The 24,400-nt window shown below is 38.4% G+C and overlaps 4 protein-coding genes across 6 annotated transcripts; 2 read left to right on the top strand and 2 right to left on the bottom strand.

Annotated features, from left to right (window-relative positions):
- Nucleotides 1-37: 37 nt before the first annotated feature.
- On the bottom strand, nucleotides 38-18,115 carry LOC104719961 (uncharacterized). The gene is made up of 34 exons (XM_087469885.1): nucleotides 17,690-18,115; nucleotides 16,797-17,512; nucleotides 16,538-16,663; nucleotides 16,357-16,442; nucleotides 16,073-16,181; nucleotides 15,486-15,581; nucleotides 15,287-15,349; nucleotides 15,142-15,201; nucleotides 14,899-14,964; nucleotides 14,506-14,587; nucleotides 14,281-14,405; nucleotides 12,968-14,200; nucleotides 11,584-12,573; nucleotides 11,168-11,503; nucleotides 10,768-11,026; nucleotides 10,458-10,680; nucleotides 9,965-10,355; nucleotides 9,418-9,567; nucleotides 9,121-9,342; nucleotides 8,727-8,948; nucleotides 7,841-8,491; nucleotides 7,274-7,531; nucleotides 6,848-7,195; nucleotides 5,997-6,409; nucleotides 5,500-5,917; nucleotides 4,038-5,336; nucleotides 3,475-3,735; nucleotides 3,092-3,382; nucleotides 2,574-3,011; nucleotides 1,952-2,380; nucleotides 1,499-1,777; nucleotides 740-1,291; nucleotides 445-654; nucleotides 38-320 (listed from the first exon to the last, which is right to left on the bottom strand). The coding sequence occupies exons 1-34, from the start codon at nucleotides 17,745-17,747 to the stop codon at nucleotides 201-203; spliced, it is 11,580 nt and encodes a 3,859-aa protein (XP_087326011.1). The 5' UTR covers nucleotides 17,748-18,115; the 3' UTR covers nucleotides 38-200.
- A 559-nt stretch (nucleotides 18,116-18,674) lies between these two features.
- Nucleotides 18,675-21,197, bottom strand: LOC104716518 (RNA demethylase ALKBH9B). 2 transcript variants are annotated; one of them, XR_015568825.1, is made up of 6 exons: nucleotides 20,729-21,047; nucleotides 20,051-20,563; nucleotides 19,871-19,956; nucleotides 19,457-19,762; nucleotides 19,278-19,349; nucleotides 18,675-19,115 (listed from the first exon to the last, which is right to left on the bottom strand). XR_015568825.1 is itself a non-coding variant. In XM_010433899.3 (6 exons), the coding sequence occupies exons 1-6, from the start codon at nucleotides 20,889-20,891 to the stop codon at nucleotides 18,770-18,772; spliced, it is 1,491 nt and encodes a 496-aa protein (XP_010432201.2). In that variant the 5' UTR covers nucleotides 20,892-21,197; the 3' UTR covers nucleotides 18,675-18,769. The 2 variants fall into 2 exon arrangements, 1 of the variants encoding a protein (XP_010432201.2); XM_010433899.3 differs by having other exon boundaries at nucleotides 19,457-19,767; nucleotides 20,729-21,197.
- A 530-nt stretch (nucleotides 21,198-21,727) lies between these two features.
- Nucleotides 21,728-23,741, top strand: LOC104716517 (uncharacterized). 2 transcript variants are annotated; one of them, XM_087469715.1, is made up of 3 exons: nucleotides 21,728-21,871; nucleotides 22,373-23,072; nucleotides 23,332-23,741. In XM_087469715.1, exons 2-3 carry the CDS (start codon nucleotides 22,813-22,815, stop codon nucleotides 23,495-23,497), a joined length of 426 nt encoding a protein of 141 aa, XP_087325841.1. In that variant the 5' UTR covers nucleotides 21,728-21,871; nucleotides 22,373-22,812; the 3' UTR covers nucleotides 23,498-23,741. The 2 variants fall into 2 exon arrangements, with proteins under 2 accessions (XP_087325841.1, XP_087325842.1); XM_087469716.1 differs by having other exon boundaries at nucleotides 21,732-21,871; nucleotides 22,442-23,072.
- On the top strand, nucleotides 22,393-22,788 carry LOC147935730 (uncharacterized). Its single transcript, XM_087470255.1, has one exon. It carries the CDS (start codon nucleotides 22,393-22,395, stop codon nucleotides 22,786-22,788), a length of 396 nt encoding a protein of 131 aa, XP_087326381.1.
- Nucleotides 23,742-24,400: the final 659 nt, after the last annotated feature.

Raw genomic sequence — 24,400 nt, 5'->3', positions numbered from 1 at the left:
TAGCATTGTTTACCATCAAAACTTGTGAACTGCTGTGTAGAGGAAATTTCGACTTTTTAACTTTAGATGAGTTGTTCCAATACAAATCATCCAAAAAACCCTAATGAGTTGGAACGCGGTAAGGTAAACTATTTACAAACCTAACCTCTTCAAAACTCGGATTCTACCTCAAAATGGTTAAAAGTTCAACTTAAAGCAAGTTAGAACCACGGATGCCATGTTGGATCCATCATACATAGATTGCGAGGCGACAAAGCTGCCTCCACCAACTCATTCACACCTCTTTGTACAGACTGTGGCGGCTCCACCGAGTTCTCATCCTGTAATGAACAACTCGAAAATATCAGATTCAACAGTTCAGGAAATGGACAAGAGCTTTCTTTTGAGTTTTATGAGAACTTTAGTAGCATCAAAAACTCGTGGAGATGTAATTGATGATTGTACCTCTTCACAGAAATACTGTGGCGCTATTCCTCTGATTCGTCCAATGACATCGTCAACGTTTAAGTTAACTTTGTGCTTCAGCTCGGCCGAACTCAAAGTAGCAATTCCTGTAACAGGAGGAATAGGCACCCCAAGAGGTCTTCTTCCAAACCATGATAGAAGCTCATCGCGAAAGAACATGGCTAATTGATACCGAAGATGTTCGTTTTGCTGAAAATTCGCAAAAGAGAAGAAGAGGTTAAAGGCCAAATGATTTGAGTGCATCACTCAAGCTTTGGTAAATATTTCTTATTACCTTGGAGGAGAAAACTGCTTGAGATGCAGAACACATGTTTGACATGAGAGGACCTTCGACACCAAAATGCGATAGGAATGCTTGCATGTTTCTTGTGAGGCGGAAAGGGACAGGTTCGTTGAGCTCGACCATCCCATTGGAGTCGTACGATGGATGAAAATCTGTCTGGAACATTTTCCCGGTATTTTTGGCGAACAAGATCTTGTTTGGGGATCTCCCACCAATTTGTAGAATGAAGGACATGAAATTGGATACAGCTAGCTGGACAGCGAATTGCTTCTTGAAAGCCCAAAGATGACTTCCGCTCATTGATGTCTTGTACATGTACAGAGAGAAGATGGTGTCATTGACTATGTTCTTTGTGATTTCACCATAAGCCTGTAGTCGAAGATCTCCAATTGCTTCTGGTGAGATTTGCCCTGAGATGGCTTGATTGAGTTTCTCCTTGAAGTAGGTAATAGGATGATCTGACTCTCGACCATTCCTTTCGCAGTGATTCTCATATACCTCAAGGAAAGTGTTGTACATGAGATCATCCTCAACCATTCGGACCTGAGACGAAAAAATGTTAGCATGCCATACCTCCTTGAGAAATTTACCTACTCTTATTATGGGCAGCCAGAAGGAGGACTAGGTTGAATATGTGAAGTTTCACGAAAACCAGGTAAACTGAATCACACATAAATTACTCATCGAAAGAAACATCGACTCAATCAAGAACGGAAAGAGGAACTAAGCTGATTTTTTTTCAAGGCATACCTGAGACCAGACAGGGATTATGATCGGAGTGTGAAGTCCTAAATGGCGTCTTCTCGACTCTTTATGCTTGTCAAACATTTGATTCATCACACGGAAAAGCTGCAAGATTCGTTCATCACTCCTCGCATTAGGAGTTAATGATGTTTGAACAATAAAATGCTTTTGCGAGCCATTGGAGCCAATAAGAGTCAAACGTCTGCAGCTGCTCCCATGCCTTCGTACAATTTGTATGTCTGCTCCAACCCTATCCAACTTTACTGTATGATCAGGTGCGACTTCCTGTGCAGTTAAATATATGATTAGTTCACCACGCAGCATAAGCATCATCATATCGATCCGTATAAAATTTTGATTGAAGAAAAAGAACGAGCGGCAGAATCTTTAATTTACAGCCCCTCTAGAGAATGTTCACATTGCCTATAAACAAAAAACGAGGATAACAATCCAAATTACCTGGTCAGCAAAGTACTGTCCTGGTATCTCCACATCAACAACATTGAAGTCACGCAGCACCTTGCTCTCTTCTTCCAATCTCAACACAACGGGGAACCTGTCTTCAACATTACTCTGAAGAATGATTTTCCAGTCTTTCAGTTTCTTTGTCAGATCTGCGAGTGTGACAGGGAAATAATTGCTTTCTGGATCAAGGTCACGCTCGAAATCCTGTTTGTATTCTCTCACAAATGCGACATGCTTGGTCACAGCATCTGCAGAAAAACAAGCTCTGCATACACCCGAGAGTTCTTTCTTGAGCGGTTGGGGAACTTCAGCAGTGGTGGCAGTTGGATATTTGTAACATCGATGCAACAAAGCATTCACAACCGCAAGAAGTCTTTCTTCTGGTAGAGTAACAAACCTCGAACCTATTTCCGTGAGAAGAACCTGAGAGGAATAATTAATCATTAGATTATCCAAGTAAAGAAGCAGTAAACGTGCAATCGAGTTAAAATCTGAATCTGAGCTACATAAACCAGACAGTAGCTTTTCTTTTCCTACTTTTTTGGGAATTATCTACCACATGAAATTTGTATGTAGAGAACTTAAAGAATCAGTATATTCACCAACAGAATACTACCTCAAGTTCACTGGCCAAGTTGTTATGTTTACTCCTAAGAGCTTCCATAATATCCTTTGCAGCATCAAAAGCACCAGCAGCAGACATTGCCAAGGAAGCACCATCCCGTATTACTGCGTGTTGACTATTTTCATTGATAGTTGAACTGCTTTGGTTCATAGGCTGATCATTCCCTGAATTAAAGTTGTTTTCCATACTGGCACGTTCACTTTCTTGCGCATGTGGGTTACCATTATCACGGGTGGTTCCAACAGCCCCACTTGTTTGAGCACCTTGATGGATTTGAGTTTCTGATGGTAAATTGCCTCCACCATGAACCGCACTAACACCAGGAACATTCTGCTGCATTCTTTGAGCCAAAACAATTCTGCTAAGTTCAGATTTATTTACTGCATCACGGCGTTCTAGTAAGTAGGTGCGAAGCCAGTAATAGAGAGCCTGAAATGGAAAACAATTTCATACTCAGATGAAATGACTAAAAAGAAAGATCACCTAAATACAACACTAATATGAATTACCTGCGGGAATACTGCAGCAATTTTCATTAGAACTAATTTGCAATGGGGTGCTTCTGTACGCTGCAAGGAAAGCAACAGCTGTGGGATCCAAGAAAGCCACACCCAGTGAGGTACTTGGTCCAAGTGTTTATCAAATGTTCTACCAACATGCTCATTTGCTGTATCGAAACTAAGAAGATAAAGAACACGAGCCATGTGACTTCTGGAATTGGAAACTCCAAATCTTATACCCTGAAGAAAGCAGCTAACGGCATATTCCAGCCAGATTTCCTCTTGTGTTTCTTGGTATGCCTACGAAACAAAAGTAGAATATAATGTCTAATATGAGGACAGGGACTATTCATAGCAAACGAATAGAAGCAGCAACCAATCAGAAGAAATACCATCTCACAGTAATTTCCCCAGCTTATCCATCCTTTGGGTAAATTTTTGAATAGGGTGATTGCGTTGGAATATGCAATATTAGCACCTTCAGTGTCGTTTAGCTTCAAATGAAAATCCCCCTTTAGTCGAAAAATTTCTGCCTTGTTCTTCGCTAGAAAGAACTCCAAATTTGTGCTATTAACCAGATTAAGACCAGTAGCGAGCTCTCCTTTCGTTTCCAGATGAGCTTTTGCCTGCTCTTTAATTTTAACAAAGGCTTCCTGCATACACAGATGTGGCCAAGAGAACTTTAATGATTAACAATATTTCAAGCTCAAACAAAACAGATTCAGGGAACGTAAACTTATTATATAGGATCGTGGCAAAGGATGAGAGATGGCAATACATGACTTCAAATATCACACACATGCTAATTGATGGATTAACAATTAAACGAATAAATATATTAACAAATTATGGAAATAATTTATATATTAAAAAAGCGAGAATAATTTATGTGAAAACTACATGTTCAACCCAAAGAAACTCAAATAATAAAGTTAAAGGTCTACGAGAATTGTACCTGTACTTCCATTTGCGAGTGCCCATACATTTTTTCAAGTATCTGAACGCTAACATCATAAAGCCCTTGTTTCCGAGCTATCCTAGCAAGCTTATTGACGTTCCATGCTTTGTCACGATAACCAAGGTGATGAAGTTGAGTATTTGAAGTTATAAAATCCTTAAATGCATCAATAACAACATTATACATCTCATTCCTCCACTGCAGCATATCATACCAGATGGTCATATTATCCCATTCATTTGGAGCTCTTAGCCTCCAAGTCTCAAGAATGTCTTTCAGATCTGCATAATGATTTCCCTGTCCCCCAACAGCAGCATTTCCAGGAACTTTACTCCCATTTGTGATGTCAACATAAATTCTAGAAGACTCTTGCACCTCCACTAGTTGTTGAAATTGCTGCAGTAGAGGCACCCTAGCATGAAGAGACATTTCCGGTAACTGCCACCACTGTTCCAAAGCAAGATCAACGCCTTTCCCAACTATGTTTTCAGCATCTCCTACACCGTTTGCATTTTTTTCATGAAGGGCAAAACAAGCTTGAACCAAACGAAGCTTCGGCGTCTCTTCCACTTGTGCTTTGGGTATCACATGATCTTTCAAGTATGCCCAATCTGGAGCTTTCCAAAGACTATCAAGCAAAATTTCATAATTCTCGGTGCTTTTTCCAAAATCTACCAGGGCATCCCACTGACCAAGTTGAGTAGCACAGTGGAGCCATTGCTCCTCCCACAGGCACATTTCGGCCTTAGGTACTGTGTTATTGTAAGTGCCTTGGGTTGCCTTAACCATTGCCTGATAAAATAGGCTCTGAGCACGTTGCCAAAATCCATGTTGAACCATTGAAAGCCCAGCTCTCGATTCGGTGGTGTTGGACCTATTCTTCCACAATCCAAATCTCCTGTCATCTTCATTTAACAAACGATAAAGCTCAGCAAGAGACTCAGCACATCTTGATTCATTCGTGAACAGCACGACATGAGTCTCTAACAAAGTCAATGCAAGATGCCATGCGTTGTACGTTTTTCCTATATATTTGATAAGCTCACTAGGCACCCTAGGTTGAGGATGGCTCAACTGAAGCCCTTCCAGAAGTGCTTGTATAACATTTGGTCTGTGTCCTTGCTGCTTCTTGTGGTAGTCCTTCGAAAGTAGAGAAATCATAGGCTTAGCTAAAGCTTTCTGCTCTTCCTTGTGTAGAGTTGCCCACACAATTGGAAATACTAGCACCCACAAATGGTAAGCAACATTGGCATCTGTGTGCGCAAGCTCCCTTAAAGGGATAACAACATCAGCGACCTATAGCAGAAAAAGAGAACATAATATCTATTCAGATTAATCCAGCTTCCAAAGGTAAAAAAACCCAAAAGAGCCTAAAATAATTAGTAACTATTCTCGATTTAACAGGACAAAAGAAAGCACCATAACGCCTCAGCAAAAAATTTAAATAATTTGCAATCACCTGAAGTTTGCTTGCCGCACTAAGAAATTGTGCATGCTTCATTACAATGCTATCAAACATTGAGCCAACTTCTTCAGGTCCCTCTGGCATAGCAGGTGGTTGGTAATGTGTTCCAGGATTTTGTGATGACAAAAGTGGTACTACCCTGGCAGAATTCGGTGCTAGCGTAATGGGCTTCTCCTCAATTAAAATGGCTAGGAGGAGATCAAGACCCTGTTTGAGCCAAAAAACATCACCCATAGCTTCCCAATCTTGGTTTTGAATAATATACTGCAACCGTGCAAATAAATTTTTTCCGAGAGACTCATGGTATAACAAGAAGAACTTCCTTCGCATATCAGGATCCCTTGCCCGTAAACCAAGCATGGAATGTCTCTCAACTTTCAGAGAGATCTCTTGTCGGAGTGCCAACGGATACCTAATAGTGAAAAACAGATGATATTATCTCTCTCATAAAAAGCTTTGACTCAGGATAAGATTTAAACAAGAAAACTTACTTCGTTGAATCGGCACAAAGTCCATATAAAAGCTGGAGATACGCCTTATCCCACTCATCCAAAGCAACAGATGAGAAGTGCTGCTTATCAACCTGTGCAAGCTTTTGGAGGAAAGAAACTATATCTTTCTGGGTAAGAAAGGCACCAGAGGACCCCGATGAACTTGTTTTCCCGAAATCATCCTCAGCCCACCTTTTTAACATGTCTAGCACGCAGATAAGCACACTAGAATCAGTCCCCTTCTCTGAAAGCAACGTGTTCAATATTTGAGTCACAGGTCTTTTGCAATCCGCTAAAAGCATAACCCTTTCATCAATAAGTTCCAAGACCGACTTTATATTAGATATAACTGCCCCAACATCAGCAGTTTGACGAAAAGAAGTTACTGCAGAATCTGAATCTGTCCGCTGGCTCTAAAAAGGGACAGCAAAAAGGCACAAGAGTAAGCCACAATTGGAACATGAAACATATACCTAGTTATTAATTCTAAAAAGGAAGGGAAAATTTACAGGAGCTAGCAAAAGAGAGAAATGATATCCTGAATTTGATAGTATAAACGTACGTACCAAAACCATGTCAGCAAATATTAACTAACCAAAACATGTCAGCAAATGATATAATGAGATGGGTCAGAGCCCGAAGATGATGAACGTGAGGACTATAGAAGTGAAAATCTTACGAAGGCATGAAGAAAATGCTACATAGCTATTTAGATGCACTAGATATTCTAATACTCAGTCAATAAGGTGGTAAATGCCATGTAAAATCCATTTAACCTCAGATAAGGAAGAAAAAAAGCATATGATTTTATCTCTTACGAAAAAGGTAGCTATTATTGAAGAATAACTTACTTGTCTAGGATGAGCACCCGCTGCTGATCCCAGATCCCGCGAAAGACGCTGAAGGATATGCACCAGTACATAAGGATCAACAAAGTTTTTCTGAACCTCTGCCAAGGTTTTGAGGACAACAAGTATAAAGCCGATTGAACCGAGAGAGTTATCATCTCCTGACACTTGTGGAGCAGTAACAGGATGCACATGTTTTTGTATCAGCTCACTGAATTTCTGATACAACAGCTTTATGTCAGGAGGCGTACTACCTCCATCATGTGGGAAGGCGATGAAAACCATCTTCAACAAAGAGCATAGCGATTTCCCAGCGTCGAACATCTTGTGTTTGAAAGACAGCTCAAGAAACTGGTGAAGACCAGAACAGTCAGCAAAGAACAGAAATGATTTCATATATTAGGATAACGCTTACTGCAGCAAGTATACCTGTGAGATCTGGCTGATGTTGTTTTTAATGAAAAGATGCGGCTGCTTCTCCAGAACCTTGTTCATGACATCCAAGCCCTGAGCAAGTGCTGTGGACGGATCTGACTGAGACGGTGGCATGCTACTAAGCAGCTTTTCTAAATAGTTAAATTTGACGTTCGCATTTGGCCAAACTTCCAAAGCTTTTGAAAGAAAATCTAAAGCTTGTTTGTACATAGTGTTGGCTTCCCTGTCCTTAGGCTCAATTACCACTGCTACCTGTTCGAGGAAGAGAAAGGAAACTTAAAACTACAGCCATAAATAGAATAATGTCACGATCAACCAACATACTTCGAGACTAAAAGTGGTCAATAAGGCCTAGAACTTAACCAGATCCAAAAGAAACCTACGATCCGCATAATCTCATTATAGAATTTAATGCATAATACTATACTGCTTTTAGACTGCTACTGCTAAACGTCATTTCTTTAGAATGCAAACTGCTCAGAGAAGAAGGGCCTCCGTAATTTCAGAACTTCCCAGCAAGTTATAAACATGCCCAATGGTAGTAAGAGTGTAAAGCCTTACTCTTATAAGAAAGTTAATGATTAGTTCTTCCATGGCAGCATTTGGCTTGAATTCCTCATCAGGCTGGGTAGCAGATCCAGGAGTTTCTACATTGGGGATTGACGATGCACCACCAGGTGACATAACACACAATGATTGGAGACCAGGTTCAATTTTAACTCGTTTACTTGGGTCTTCAGATATGGAAGATCCATCAGTTGAGCGCTTAGGATCCGCACTGGATGAAGGATGTAACCCATTACTGACCTCACTGGTTGCATCAGCATCAATAACCATTTTAGTTTCATTTTGTCTTTTTCTTTCCCAGCTGACAACCAATCCAGCAAGTTCAATTGCAAGCCGCCTATTTTCTGCTGTAGTATTGTATGGCAAACCAAGACGACTTAAGGAATTCACCATCTGAGGTACAAATTGTGCTCTACAACTGTAAAACAGATCTGAGTGCCGGACAATGAGTTGGAAGATGTGGATCAAATTTGGAATTGAGTGGCCCTCCTCCACCAAAATTTTTTTGGTGTATCTTATCCAAATCGGCATTCTTGAATCTCCAAGAGGAAGCCTTTTCGGTAAAGCTGGCATTAAAATATCCAGGGCTTGCTTAACTAGCATCTTATTCTCCGGCTGGCATGTCCTAAGAAGCGCAACAAAAACCTACATCCAGTCGACAAAAAACATTTGTATCACCGGGTTAGATGGAGGAGTATTTTAGGCACATGCTTGTTATTAGATTTTAAATGACAATCTGCAAGGTCGTCAATGGAAAAAGAGGTGAAGTTCCAAGTATTTTCCATTTTTCACTCTTCAATAAAAACGACAAGGAACAGTAAAAATCACCAATGGAATTAAAATGCCCACTGGTATCTGACAGAAACAGTTGATATGGTACCTGGAGAATGATTTTCTCTGGAGCTTGGTAAGCATCCAAGAAGTGACAAACATTAACAAATGCCCACTGTTTACTAGCACTATCGTCCCGTTTGAGATGATTCCATCCAAACTTGATGAGCTCTTTTCTATGATCAACCAGATCACTCTGAAGATATTTCAGAAGCAAAGTAGCTAACTGCAAAAGTTCGATCCTCAAAGGTTCGTCATATTCAGTAGAAACCTACACCATTTGAGATGAAGCGTAAATCAGAAGAAGAACAGCAAGACCATGTCAGACATAACAACTTGGACAGGTTACCATTTACATCCAGAAAATTATACAGTAATGTTCCCAACATTAAATTCTGTTTTAACCAAAAATTTAAGTTGCTTAGAGGAGAAAAGAAAGCAACCTCTTCAGGTGGATCAAGGAGCGTCTCAACAATGGTCTTGACTATACTAGGGTCAATAACTTCCCATGTTTGTCCGTTTCGGAAGGCATGGGTAAGCATTGGAAGAATGAGCATTTGCATTGCCTGAACCAGATGATCATGGCTGAGTTGTTTTGACTGGAAAAGGTTTAGAAAATGCAAGACAATTGCTTTTTTCGTTTTGGGTGGATATTCTTCTGCAACCTGATGAAAAGCACCCAGTTACTCTACCAGAGCAGCAAAAATATGAGAATTAAGCATGAAATTATGAGAAGATACCTCAATAATGTAAAACTCCCTCAAAAAGGTGTAGTCAATACGACTATGGAATAAGAAAATTGAGAGAACATCGAAAAGAACATTCATTTCAGATTTTTCATGTCGCAGATAATTGAGGAAGCACTTGACAAGCCATTTGCTCTCTTTCACCTGCGAGTTGAGAAAATAAAAGATTTTAGATGGCCAAATTTTCTGACTACATTTAATATTTTAATTTTAAGGAGGATTATATATAGAGCACTCAAGTCAAAATACATATTTTTGAAAGAAAAACCTAATTTCTACAATAACTTAGTGGGGAACTCGAGCCTAAAAACAAGATCGTAAACAATTCAGAAGGGCACCAACATTCAAGACTGTAGATGAACGAAACACCTAGTATGGATTAAATAAAACAAAATTTATGCTCAAAGGGCTACAACGAGCAGCCGAATTTGCGACTGTCAGATGGTTTATGATAACTAAACATTGAAAGTATGCATATAATATCAGTCTGAAACACAAGCTAATGCAGAAAAATATAAAGTTCAGAAATAGATGAAACTACCTGAACTAAAGTCAACTCTTGCTCATTCTGTAAACGGGATGTCCTTGCATGTGATTTCCAAAGGAGAGCCAAGGCATCAAAAATAGTACGGTTACTCTGCAGCCAGCTCGGTATCAGTTTCACCATAGTTTTGATAAGATAGAGACCCTGAAAATATGCATCTGATGCTACATTGGATTTTGTTAATGGCGTGTTAGAACTTTCCAATTTCATTGGGGCGGGATATTCATCTCCAGATGATGCAGCTGGAGGAGTTGAAGCTGCCACACTCAGTATGGCATCAGATTTCGGTAAAATTTCAGGAAAAGCATATGAAAGTATCTTATGTGGAGATTTTGCAAGTTCTTCCCTTAATGGTTGGCCAGCATCTGAGCGGATTACATACATAAACCTGAGGTTGTAAGGAAAAGAGAGAACAGTCGTTACCCCATCCTCACATTCAAACTAACATGCGATGTAAAAATAGAAACTTCTAGTGGAATGGTATTCTTACCTTCGGAAATATTTTGGTTCACTTAATCTGGAAAGAAAATAATCAACAGCTAGAGTTGCATATCGATTCAAGAACTTGGTCAGCGGGAGACGGTATGGGCTATTAATCTCACTGTAAACTTGCCCTGGCGGAAGAGCTGCTTCTAAGTCGATAGTTAATGTTACAAGTTCATCCAGAAATTTTGACGCAGCAAGTGGAAGTAAGTGGAAGAGCTCGATAATAGCTGCCACGGGAAGAAAGAAAAATATGTGTTCATATATAATAGCATGACCATGCATCTGTCTTTATATATCTCAAAGAACGTGATTACCTGCTGCAATTTTCGGCTCTTCACCAGCTTTCCATGATTTCTGGGATTGTGCAAGTTTCTCTGGCTCTAACCAATTTTTAAGGTGCTCCAACAACTTACCTCCTAACGTCACATTAAACCAATTTGATAGAAGTTCAAGAAGACGTGCCAGACCTTGGAGTAAAGGCATATTGAGATTCTTTGTATGTGCCAGATTAACTAGTATAGGTCTGAGGCTACTCTGAAGAAGTTCTTTGGGCATCCGTTGTTGATTAATAACCTAAAGAAAAACAGAGTTTCAGAAAAGCAAAAAGGAACATAAAAATAGTATAATTTAGGAAGAGGAAAATCTATTCCCTCAAGACTCTTCAAAATCCTCAAATTGAATGCGCGTGCAAGAATTAGAAACAAAACTACGAACCTGTCTTAAACCATCCTTGGCCACGGTCACAATCTCTGGTGCTCGACACGTTAAGGACTTGAAAAACATGGAAATTATCTTTGCACGCAGTTCATTGTGACTTTGAGTTCGAAAGTCAGCCCATGCCATCGTTGTGCACAGAATCTCAATACAAGCTGTTCGAAGTCTGTTCAACGATGTAAGAACTTTAGGACTCATCAACTTGACAGCCCATACAGCTTCATCAGCCTCAGCTATTTGTAACGCTTCTTGCAAGAAGTTAACCAACTCTGGAGTCACTTTTAGAAGGGGCGGCCTCAATGCTAAACAAAAATTCAGAGCTGTCACAGTTCCAACCTATAAGGCATATTAAAGAAGGTAAGACAGAAGTCCAGAAAAAAATTTACAACAACCAAAAAAATAGCAGAATGAGGCACCTGTTGATCAATTGTCTTTGATCGAAGTGGACGCATAATAAGTGGCTGCAACAAAGGTTGGTATAAAGGCTCAAGCAGTTCAGATACCTCACTACCAGTCCGGCTAGCCAAAAGTGCAAGACAGTTCTGAACATTTTTCCTCACTGTGATAGATGCATTGGGATTGAACAATTCAGTAGCAAGATATTCTACAACACCTTGAAAGCTTTGTCTGCGGGCGTCACTATTTTCTCCATCAACATTATTAACCACTCTTAGAATCTGCATAAGAACCTGACTTGTCTCATCTTGCTCTTTGCTAGCATAAATAGGAAGCCTCTTTTGAACATAAACCAGACCACGAACAATTTTTACTTGGAAAAGACATAATGTTTCGACATTCACTTTCCCTACCAGCGTACCCAACCCCATTACTCCTCCCATTTGCGCTTGCCATGTGCTCCCATAACAGCAATGCAACAACCGAGGTAAAAGTTGTTCAAACACTGGTATTCGTACACTTGGATGGGGTGAATAGACCGGATTTGTAGAAGGACTGGAGACAATCATAGAGGCACTGTGACCACTTTTAGCCATCAGCACATCAGCATGTTTAACACTAGCAAGGAACAACAGAGTTTCAGCAAACACATTTAACGCAGTCAGAGCAGCTTTGGCATGGAGCCTGTTTTCATCTGCAAGCACATCAACAAGAGCATCTAAAAATATCAAAGGATCCAGATGTTTTAAGTTAGTAGACCAATTGATATTGGGCTTGGAACTTGTTGAACTCACAGAACCCCCAAATGGAGCAGTACTAGTGGAAGCATACGACGAGGTACAGTCCCCATGCAAAATAATTGCAAAATGGCGACATATGTTTATAACAAAGTCATCATCTGAGTCGCTGAGATCCGGATCAGAACTGGAAGCAATTATAGTTATCAATAGTGTCTTGAAGATCGACTTCTCAGCGATTAACTGAGTCTTTGTTTTAACCCCTAAGTCAGCCTGCAGCAAGAAAAATATTGTCTTAATGAATATTTTCCTTTTACACCAAGTAACATAGATAATGATAATGTAAGAAAAAAATAGGTCAATCACAAGGAATGACATGAAACAGTCCTAGATCGTTTTATTTAGAGAGAACAAATGCATGGCAACAAGATAACAAATACCAAATCTAATCATGGTTCAATCAAGAAACCATCGCCTAACAGGCACCCCCGCCTTCAACTATACGTGATATCAATAACTTAATTTATGATGCATTACGAATACTGGTGATAAGGTAATGGTTTAAGAAAACGTCAGCCAACTGAGTAGCAACTTCAAATTTTGACCAAAAAGCTACTGAATAAAACTATAAGGGATTAAGATCATAAGAGAAATACCAAAAACCAACCTTTATTTCTGTTGATTCACTCCTGCGCCAAGATGAATCAAAAGAGGAAAGTAACAAAGCTGATAATTGCTTGGTCATCTGACCCTCATCAGTGACGCACCCAGGCAAATTAAGTTGAGACAACAAGCAAACGCGGAGGAATTTTAGAGCTTGCTTTTTGTAGTAGATGTCTGTAGTGAGGTTTTTCTGAATAACAGCTGCTACAGCAAGATTAATGAATTTGTCCATTGGCACAAGAAATGGAGTGGACGGCGCAAACGTCAGAACTAAGCGAAGCCCATGCTCTGGATTATCTTTGCATTCAAGTGTAAGTGGCTCTTTCAGAAATCGTCGATTGCGACCACCCAACTTTCCTACAATCTGTAACGCTTTACCACCCCAAGGATATGGCACCGGCTTCAAGTGAGACCATAATGCTAAGATCACTTCAGACATCACATTTGCCATACTTGGCTCCAAAAAATCAGGATTCAGACTATCCACCCAGAATTCAAGGGTGCGTAACCCCAAGCTCACAAGTTCATCACTTCCTCTTAAACAGGATACAAGAGGCCTCATAAGACGGGGAAGGTATGGCAATAAGGAGCTTAAGCGTGCAGGAAGTGTCAAAGAAAGTTCCAACAAAAGATCTCTCATGTCTTCACCGGCTGGACCCTCGAGCATTGTCAGAAGTATATTAAGACAAGGTAGTAGCATGGGGATTAAATCTCTAAGAAGCAGCTCGAATTTACATCCAGCCAGTCCTCTGAAAACAATTCGGAGCAATTGCATATAACCAAGAGTGTTTTCAATTTCAGTAGCATTCTTCATGCAGACTTCCATAATAATAGGCACTTGAGGTTGCAATATTCGTTCAAAATCAGATGGTGCTTTGGACACAGCCCCAAAGAGGCACCGGAACAGATGCAGAACCAATTTACTTGCAGCTGAATCTGGATTCTTCAGAACATCAAGTTTGCTGCTTACTAAGAAATTAATCAGAACATCTGCAAATGGCTTGTATACCTTGGGAGCTTGAAGAAGAGTGGCAAATATTTGAACCAGTTTAGTATTGTCAATCATGCACTCAAAAAGTTCAGCCATACATACAGAGAACATATCCATTAGATCTCGAGGTTCCATAATAGCCAAGATTTGGGAGAATAGATTTAGCATTTCCTTTTCCTCATCCTTATCTTTGAAGAGAGCTAGGCAATGGACACCACTTTTTAAAACACCAGAGGCTTTCAACACCTGCTTTAAAGTAGAGATTACTAGAGGCTTATAAGCCATATACTATCAATGCCTACACTAAACAATCTACCATTCAATACCTCATCTTCTCTCATTCCTTTAAAAACTTGAGAAGCAGATGACTGCGAAGCAAGAGCTTGTGGGTGCATTCCCTGAGGTCGGGGCAAATGTGCATGGGTTATACTCCATATGATTGTCTTCATTCCTGAACATAAAGTAGGAAAAGAGCTTAACATATACAACCATAATCAATATGTATAACTGATCCGCTAAGGTGAAACATCAGTATGGTCAAGATTCAATACCCATCACCAGTGTCTTGATCAGATTCTTACAATCATTCACTTCTTTGGAATGTTCGGCAGGAACCTGCAAATTCAAAACTGCCTGCAACCAGCATGCTCTAGTAATTATTATTTTTGGTCAGATATTCTATATGTGAATCAGAAGTAAATATAAAAAAAAATAACAACAAAGACAATAATGCTTCAGTAGAAGTAATAATATGCTTCAAATATATATATTTCTGCCTAAGTTATAATTCATTTTAGAAAAGAAAGTAGACTCTAATTAAAGCTCAAAAAAAACTTTAACGAACGCTGTGGAACTACAAGGTTTGAATATAAAAGTGGAAGTGTAGAACACAATCTCACAATCTCACAATCTCACTAAGACAAACAGCCATCATAGGTAATTACCTGGACAGGAAGTTCAAGTTTCGACCTCAAAGTGATTTGATCCTTTCCGTCACCCTCCTCTAAAAGCTACAAGGAGAAAGCCAGACTAAGTACCACATCAATGAAATAAAAGAGTTGACCAACAGGATAGATAAAATTTCAAGATTCTCAAACACAACATTAAGCAAAACCTATACAAAGACAATAAACAACAATGCCAAAAAGCTGAAACATCACAGAAACTTAAAAAGCAGCCATAATTACCTGAGGAATAGTACGCTTGAAGGTATTGAATTTCCCAACAAAGGCATCCAGGATACGTCCCTGTAAAATAGATGATTAAAAAAATAAGTTAATGATTAGAACCGCCAACCAATTCTAATATGAGCTCTCAAGGGTTAAGCTATACCAACAAAATCCGTGCTTCATCCATTGAATGCTGGTCAACACCTTTCTCAAATATCGGTTCCACCTGAACCCAATATAAGTAATAACTATTAAGTTATACCAAAATCTTGATTCAAACATAGTAGACAGATTATGCCAAATAAATGTTAAGTAATAAATCAAGTTTAAATAAGGCAACAAAATGGAAAATATAGCTTTACCAGATTTAACATCAGTCGTGCACAAGTTGTATGGATGTTAAGAGAGAGGGTCGAGTCATGCATGTTCCTTGAAAATAAGTAGATGATCCGTGATAACTGCCACATTGTTTACAGTCAAATAAAATGAACTGTAAAAGAATTCACCCGTAAAGTAGATAATGGAACGGGAGAAATGTAAAAAAGGGAAGCTTGATGTTGGCAAGAAAGATTGATCAATATGTTGTATTCCTAAGATTATTTATTTCTTGGCATTTTTCATCTGTCAGAAAATTTTAGGAGGCCTCAGGTTTCATGTCTATAAGCAAGGAAAATCTTCCCAAGCGTGAGCACTTTCTGATCATAATTGATAAGACCGTTAAGATGATAATCTCTTTTAATACCCAACCACAAATACATAGCAATAACAGTGTACTAGAACACATTAGTATCACTTACTATAAAATATAGAATCATATGCCATACACAGTTTTCAGAGCTTAAAGCTATCCCAACTAGGAAGAGTAAATCTAGAAAGATAGGACTAACAGATAACAAGAAAAAAAAACAGAAGCTAAAGTAAGAAACAAAGTGCACAGATCGGGAGGCACCTGAGAAAGGGACAAATCTGCTCGAACATGGTGAACAATCTCTGCCAGTAGGCTGTATGCCAGAGGTCTCAAAGACTCAAAGCATGCTCGCCCTGTTCCAACTAGAACCCTGACACAGAAAAAGTAACAAATGGATGACAAATTTCATTACTTGTTAATATATTATTCTGCGCCACACTGTGAAATATACAGAACAGTAAAAGTTCTACTTGTTAAATACAAAAAAGCTTCCTGGCTGGTGCAAAAGTTTTCAGACTTCAGAAAGGCAAAAAAGGCACACTTACCTCTCTTCCAAAAGAGTGTCAATAAGAGGAAATAAACCTCTCTTGAAATCCGTCCCAAGAACATGCTTTAGTGAGACTAATAGTTCCTGCATTTCAATGACCAAAACAAATCTTTAACTGCAAGCCCATGATTGTATACACGGTAAACAATAACGAAGAAAAGGGAACAGACAGTTCTCACCTTTCTGATAGATACAGAATCCGAACAGGTGACAAGCAAATTTACAATGCTCTTACATATGCTTTCTTCATGCGGCCTGATATATTCGGCACAATTTTTTAACAAATAAGTCAAAAAAGAAACCGTCTGCAAATAAACAAAAGAGAAAAAAACAAACACTACAAGTCAATAGATACCATGGTCTCTTCAAAAATATATATATATATATATATATTAGGTGAAAGAACAAGGCGGTGCAGGTTTCCTTCCCGAGTCTCACCTTAACCTGAGCACCCTTCAGTTCGATGAACTGAGGCTTCATATGTGAAGAAACTTTCTCAGGGCCAGGGATCGATATAGCAGCAACCATCAGGGGCAACAAATTAGGTATATTGATCTGAACAAGTCTGCTATACAGCTGAAAAAGAAACATAACGACGAGGGGGCTCTCTGTGACAATTCTGAATGAACGAGTACTAGGGTTAATCTGCCCATTTCTGGAAGGTGCAGTAATGGAGAGCGACTGATCAGATGGTGTAGAGATCTCCACACGTTTCACTTCTTCCATTTTGACATAGTCGAAAAAATGGCAAACAGTTGATCTGAAGTTTTGGTAAATCTTGCAGACAAAGTCCAAGAATGGTTGAACCTCATTTTCTAAAGTCGGCCTAAAGTTCCTAAGAAGATCAAAGATGATGCGAATGCAGATTAACCCATTCTCTTCATTATCTGTGGTGAGCACCTGCATAGCAACCTTCAAGAGGTCTTGAACAAAGGGACGAAGAACCTCGCTATGTGGTAGACGATTGAGGATCTCAACCACGATGTTGCGTAGTTTGTGCTCAAGATTATCAGTGAACTGTGGCTTAGTAATCTGAAGAAGAATCACTGAAGATGCCCGGAAGTAACATTTAAGAAAATTCAAGTACTCAGCCGTATGTGTTATCTCTAGGCTGTCCCTGACCTCCACCACCATCTCAAGCCTAGCCTGAATAGCTACAGAACACAAAAAAATCGAATCAATGTCACTGTAATCAAACAAAAAACTCATAAGAATCAGAAGACAAAAATAAAACTCCGCAAAGGGTATGACAAAATCAATCCAAAATCAAAAGCTTCTTGGAACAAACAAAACACGATATACGGAATAAACGAGAGAGGGAGTGTTATTACGTAGGTCAGGCTCGACGAGACGACGAGAATGTTGCTCAAAATTCTGAATTGGACTCATGACAAGCGAAAACGGTGTTTTTAGGGTTCCGTCACAGAGTAGAAATTGGTTCGTAGACGACGTCGGGTCCTCGTCCTTCTTTCTAAGACCCAAAAGCGAGACTGATCCCTAACGGTAAGCCCAAGGTGCTCTCTCTCTCCCCCCACTAGGTCAGAAACTAACTAAGGGTTTATCAAATTAAAGCTAATTTAAAAAGAGAAAGCTCAGGAGACATAACACACCCAACGACCTCGAGGTTAACGATGGAAGAAGATGATGAATTTTTAATTTTGTTTTTAATTTTTTGGGTCTCTCCGGCGAAACTCCCCTGAACAGAAAGAGAGAGAGAGAGAGAGAACCTTCAGAACTGGACTGCAGCGAAGTCGCGCAGCCGAATTATATAGTGAGGTCTAATTTTTTATTTTTTTATATTAAAGTCCAATTCTTCCCTCTAATTTCAGAATTGGATGAAAACAAAAACAATTTATATGATCGAACAAAAGTTTAAAGAAATTTCGTCTAGTCAACTATATAATTTAGTAATTGTGTGTGTTATATTATAGACTTAATTTAGACAATTTATTTAGTCTTTCTATTCATTTTAAGTTGATTTCTTGCCTTTTCTTTTGTTGAATATATTCAATCCCATAATGTTCTCGTAACTTTTTGTTTTGTCGAAATATAAATCTTTAAACTTTTTTTTACATAAATAACCTCAAAATTTATTAATAATAAAAAACTTATATTATTTTGGGCGATAATTTTGTATTTATTTGTAAACTTCAAATATGTGCTTACTAAACATTTAATTATAGTTTTTGCTTATAAACAGAACAAATAAAGTCATATTTTTAAGGTATATATATACATGTTACAAATCGAAGAAAAATTAAAACAAAAATACACGGTCAAAACGACAAAATATAATAATAACGAAAGCATCCAGAGTTTCTCTTCGGAACAATTTTCATTTATTCTGTGGTAAAATCAAATATTAATTTCGTATTACAAGAGGGGAAAAAGAAGAAGCAGAAAACAAATTCTCAAACGTTGTCGGAGCTAGTAGTAACCTTGGGTCTGTAATACCAGTTAGGAGTAGTGGGTCGTGCTTTTTCTCTTCGTTGGCTCGATGATGACCACTCTCGACTCTCAGTAGGATAATCTCTCGACCTACGATGTCTGCTTCTTTCTCCATGTGCAGCTCGATTGTTGTGACTCCTACCGTTTTGGTTGTTGCTGGACCTTGGAGAGCTACTGGCTACAGCATCAGGGGTACTCAGCAGCGTGTTCTGTTCATATGGCAACGGCTTAATCCCTTGCAAATCAGGTTCCAGGGTGAATCCTACTGGTCTTTTCGACTCGTCCATTTTCCTAAACGTTATCGATATCCTGAAAGCAGAACCAAGGGAGAACACAACAACCCCGTTTAGAAAACGTTCCACATTTTTCAGTTTGGTAGAAAATATTTTTGCTAAGTGTACACTCAAATACCAAAAAGAGAGTGTTATGGTTTCATACGTTAACAAAACAATCAAGGTCCTACAAAATTACCTCTTCTTGGGAACCGCAGGTATACAATGCTTAGCAACATCGGCTCCATTATCATTTAGCACTAGAACTGATCTGAAGGACAAAGGTGGAAAAAAAGAATCCCCGAAAAGTTAAGCAACAGAATTTTCAGGTAGGAAACAACTCAGAGAGAGAGTATGCAAAGCTATATAGAGCATTACCCGACAGGAAGCGGTATAGAGTATGAACCGGAGAATTCACCAGGCCCTACAGTTGTGATATGTGATCCAAAGAGTATATTGCACTCACTGAGGAATGATACTGTGCAGAAAGGGCGGAGGAAGTCATGGTTATCGATATGAGGGGGTATGCAATCGTCTTCATAATATATATTGACGATACAACTATCTGGCACACAAGTTGGAGGAAGCACATGCCACGCAATCAACCTTTTGATCATTACTTTGAAAAGAGACGGCATCGGATCAACCGCTCCACGTTTAAGGATTCCGGGTGGGTTTCTCTGTCTGTCCTGTCATACAACGCAAAGAAAACTCTTTAATCATCATTCATTCACTAAGGATTTGATTCAAATGTTATACATAAAAAAAGACGTATAAAAGAGAGTCACTTACTGTTATATAGTTATAACAACATCCAAATTGGATAGTAACTCGTCCTTTGCCTCTCATCCACTTCTTCGGCGTGGCAAAAGTACGTTCTAGATATTGAACAAAGATACAAAAACTCAAAATTAGATCAAGTAAACGTTAAAAGATTTCAAAACCAACGAGAGAAAAAACTAAAAGGCAAACCTTGAAGTTGTCCTTTTAGACCCTTGTCTTGTAGTTCATAGACAAAATCAACAATCTTTTTCTGCTCCACAGCGCTAAAAACACCGGTATGCAACTCAAGCCCCTCGAGGATATTAACAGACTCTCCTTTAACTTTCTCATAAAAACTAAACAGTTTCAATTTCTTCACATTCACAAACCGGTAACGCTCTCTTTCCTCCCTAGACATCTTACGCTTCTCAGGAGTCTTCTTCATACTCGGATCAACGACGTCATGAGTGCTTGACTCACTCTCCTTGTGTTCTTCCTCCTCCTCCTCCTGGAGCCCATCTTCTTGTGCCATATCAGCCCAAGACATTCGTGGACTCGCCGTCTCAGAAACAGTTGACTGAGATTGCATTGCATCTCTTGCACTGTCTTCTGACAAAGATCCAAATACAAAACCCCCAGAGTGAGAATCACAAAGCTTCCCATTAGAATCATCGTCCACCATCGAACCTGAACCCGCTTTATCCTCTTTGTTACTAGAGTGCTCTGTAATAAACGAAACACAATTACAGAAATCTCAAGAAGATTGCTTAATTACTTACATATAATGATGTTCTATATAAGCAGTATCTCTAAACAATCCCAAAAATATTAATTAGCAACGTTTCTTCAATAATCGAATTAAGTAAAAAAAAAAAAAAAGAACAGAACCTGGGTCAAGAGAACGGATTCGATGGGAGAGAAGATGAACGCAGTCGTTGCAGAGATCTCGAGATAGAAAAGGCAACCAAGTGGTTAGGAACTCAGAGGCAATCTTAAGTTCCGAAGACTGATACTTGCCGAGGAAAACATCTTCTTCGTAGATTGGATCCATCTTCTTTGCATCACAAAACCGAATCTCCTCCTCCTCCTCCTCCTCCTCTGTTTCCCGTACTCTTAAGTTTTCAGTTTGTAGGGATCGAATGGAGTTCGTTTACTTTTGCTCTTTTTGAGTCTTCTTCTTCTTCAATGAATTAAAATAATCTAGGTCGGATTTCCTTTACTAGTTTTGGTAATTTTATAAACTACTACAACACGCCGCCGACCAAAGAGTTCTGGTCCACAAAGCCCATTAAAACTAAAGCCCATGTAATTTAGATTTATCAAAAACCTTCTTCACCCTTAACTCGCAAGTACGGTCAAACTTCTATAAATTAATTATGGTTATTATTAATTTATAGTAGTTAATATTATTATTTTATAGTATAATATTAATTATAGAGAGATTTGTTTTAATTTTTAATATAGTATAAAACAAGAATTCAACAATAATTAAGGAAATAAATTACAAAAATTATAAATGAATTTACTTATACAAACAATATTAATAAACTCTAGATTGATGAATTCTCCAAAAAAAAAAAAAAAAAATATTAGCAAATATATTCAGATGCAGAAATTTGTATTGTTTAATTTTTATAATATCTTTTCTTTTTTAGCAACAACAACTATCTTTGCGTATTATCATTATAATAGTCTTATTTTTTTTTTTTTTTTTTTTATGCCAAGACTAATTAAGGTCTTTAATCAATTAATCTAATTAGATTTTTTTCCCCTTGTTCTCCAAAATAAAATAAAAATATTTTCCCTCTGATATTTCAACTCAAAAGTCAAACATCTGTCATTATTTTATTTTATTTTGCCTTTTTAACGGTTAGGTTATAAAAAGGGAAATAAAATAAAACAAAATCAAAGGAAACTAAAGTAGAGGAGCAGAAAAGCAAATTGGGAAGAGACGAAGAATCCTTCTTTCTCAAAAATCCTTTGGCAAGAGACGACGAATCATCCCGGAGCAAAATCCCCATTCGAAAAATCGTAAGAAACCCTTTTTGTTTTGTGTGGTTCAATCGCCGTTTTTAAAATTTCGTGATTACTTAGGACTTGTCAGATCGAATTTTGATATCTTTGAACTTTGTTTTAGATGATAATCATCCTTATACTGTTCGTCGTTAAAGATTTTATTTTTATTTTTATTTATAGCTTCTCTTGTTTATTGTTCCTGCGTTTGAGTTCAGTTATCGTTTTGAGATTATAGTTCATTAACCCCATAATGGTTTCAAAATCCCATAGGAAGCTGAAAGGTTCTGTTTTTTTTTTTTTTTTTGTTGTTCGTTCTCTGTTATATTCTTGTCTTGAGAGCTTCATCTTAATTATTGACCTTGTTCACTCCACAAGAGGCTTATTATGAGCTTCACATATATAAAAATACTCTTTGTATTCTTAGGTCAAACCATGTTGGTTCGGCCCTTTAACTAGACTAGAGAATGCTGTTTTGGATTGGATTCTTATTAAGCTTCTTTTATATATTTACTGCAGAAAGAAACTTTCTTCCTTTTATGGAATCTGGTCAACTCCCTGTAGATAATTTAGATGCTCAACTTGTAGATGTCAAGACTTCCCTGGAGGATTCTGAGGGATTAGATGATCTGTTACGTAGGGTCAAATCCGCTGCAGCTAGCTTGCGCTATTTAAGATCAAAAGTTAGAAACTTGGCCGTTCCTGGTCTGACCAATGCTGAACACCTAGAATTGGAACATAATAGTTCAGCTTCTCAAGTGACTGGAGCTAACGAAACCCAGGATCCCTTGGTTATAGAGGATGGAGTCTTTACTTGGAAGACGCTTCAGTCCATAGAGATGGTTACTGATGTGCTCGATTCTCTTTTGAGGAGAGTCACAGCGGCTGAATCTGAAACTTCTTTTCAAAAGGAGAGGGTTATTATATGTGAGTAAGAGATTAGAAAAAAGACAGCCAAAATGGAGAACCTCTCCTCGAGGTTTGAAGAGATCCAAAGGATTGCACATGAGAATAAAACTGTTCTAGAGGAAACAGCGGAGCTAGTTAAGAAACTAGTTGAAGATAGTAGGAGATATAGAGAAAAGGCTCTGGAAAATGAAGAGGAGCTCCGTCGTGTCAAGGCTGAGTGTGAGTCACTTAGAAATTACGTCAATACTTCCACCAATGTTGTAGAAACACTTCTTTCATCCGAGCAGCAATTCCATACCATTGAAGCCCGGTCAGTCTCATCTCTTCTCTTTGCAACTTATATTACCTGTTTTATGTAAATGATGAGACAGGTATGTATGTGACTGTTCAATTGCAAAGGTACCAAGTATTTAAAGCTATGTCTATGGTGGCGTGATGAGTGGAAAAATCAATATATAGTAGCAAGCGATTGTCGCCTGATTTTACTGACTAAAAGTTGATAGTATATATAATTGCTGTATGTCAAGATTACTAAATCCATTCTCATATGTTTATTCTTGTGAAATCAGGTTGGTTGCTAAGTCGACACAACTGGAAGGTGAGAAAGCGCAGAAAGAGGTTGAAGTGCAAAAGCTAATGGAGGAGAATGTGAAGCTGAGCGCTCTTCTTGACAAGAAAGAAGCTCAACTTCTGGCCTTAAACGAACAGTGCAAAGTGATGGCTTTGAATGCTTAAAACATCTGATCCTGCATCTTTCGTGTCTTAGCAAAAGAGAAGATCTTTGAGATGTAATCCTTGGATATAGTTAGTGGGCGAACTTAATTTGCTATCGGATTCTTTTCTCCTTTAGATTTGACATTCCGGTAAACTATCCGTGGAACATGGCTTTGAAGAAAGCAAGCATAGTTGATATGTTTTTGCTCTGACTCTTTTCAAATGACTCCTAAAAGTCCTTGCTAACTTTTTGCTTCTTTGTTGATATCGTCTCCAAACTTGCATGGATTGTGAGATTATGTTACAAGCATCACACTCTGGATCTCCATGCTGTAAGGAAAGATCCTACAATGAATTTCTGAAAATATGATATGAGTAGTTTCCAAATCATACATATATATATATATATATATATATATATTTCAATTAGTTTAAACAAGGATCCAGTTATAAGATCACATAATCCAACTTTTTCAGCCTGGACTGTTTCAAATGCAAGAAGTTGTGCATACCTGTCAAGGATGTCAATTGGTCAAGAAGTTTTTAACTTGTATCTTTTGAAAGACGTTGTGCATATCTTCTTTTTGTGGCAAATTATTAAAACTGACTGTTCAATTAATGGTCGTCGAGTCAATCATGTTATTTTCATTTGTATAGAAGAGAAATCAGTGGCAGAAACAAGTAGATAGGATTAAATTCTTCCACCATCGTGACATCGACAGTTATTGCCTCCTGTACTATATGGTGCTCTCCGACTTTGCTGAGTTGTTGTTGGAAGAATAAGTGCCACATGGGAGAGTCATAGATTTTTGCAGACATGGATCCTACACAGTTTAGGGATATGAGCAACTCTTTTGTGACTCTCTCTTTAGATCTAATTCTGTGGATTTAGCAGACATATATTTCTATATTTGGTTGTTGCCA

Source organism: Camelina sativa, chromosome 10, assembly GCF_030686135.1.
Source record: "Camelina sativa cultivar CO46 ecotype springtype chromosome 10, ASM3068613v1".
Classification (NCBI taxonomy): domain Eukaryota; kingdom Viridiplantae; phylum Streptophyta; class Magnoliopsida; order Brassicales; family Brassicaceae; genus Camelina; species Camelina sativa.
This window is presented reverse-complemented; position numbering and strand designations above follow the sequence as displayed.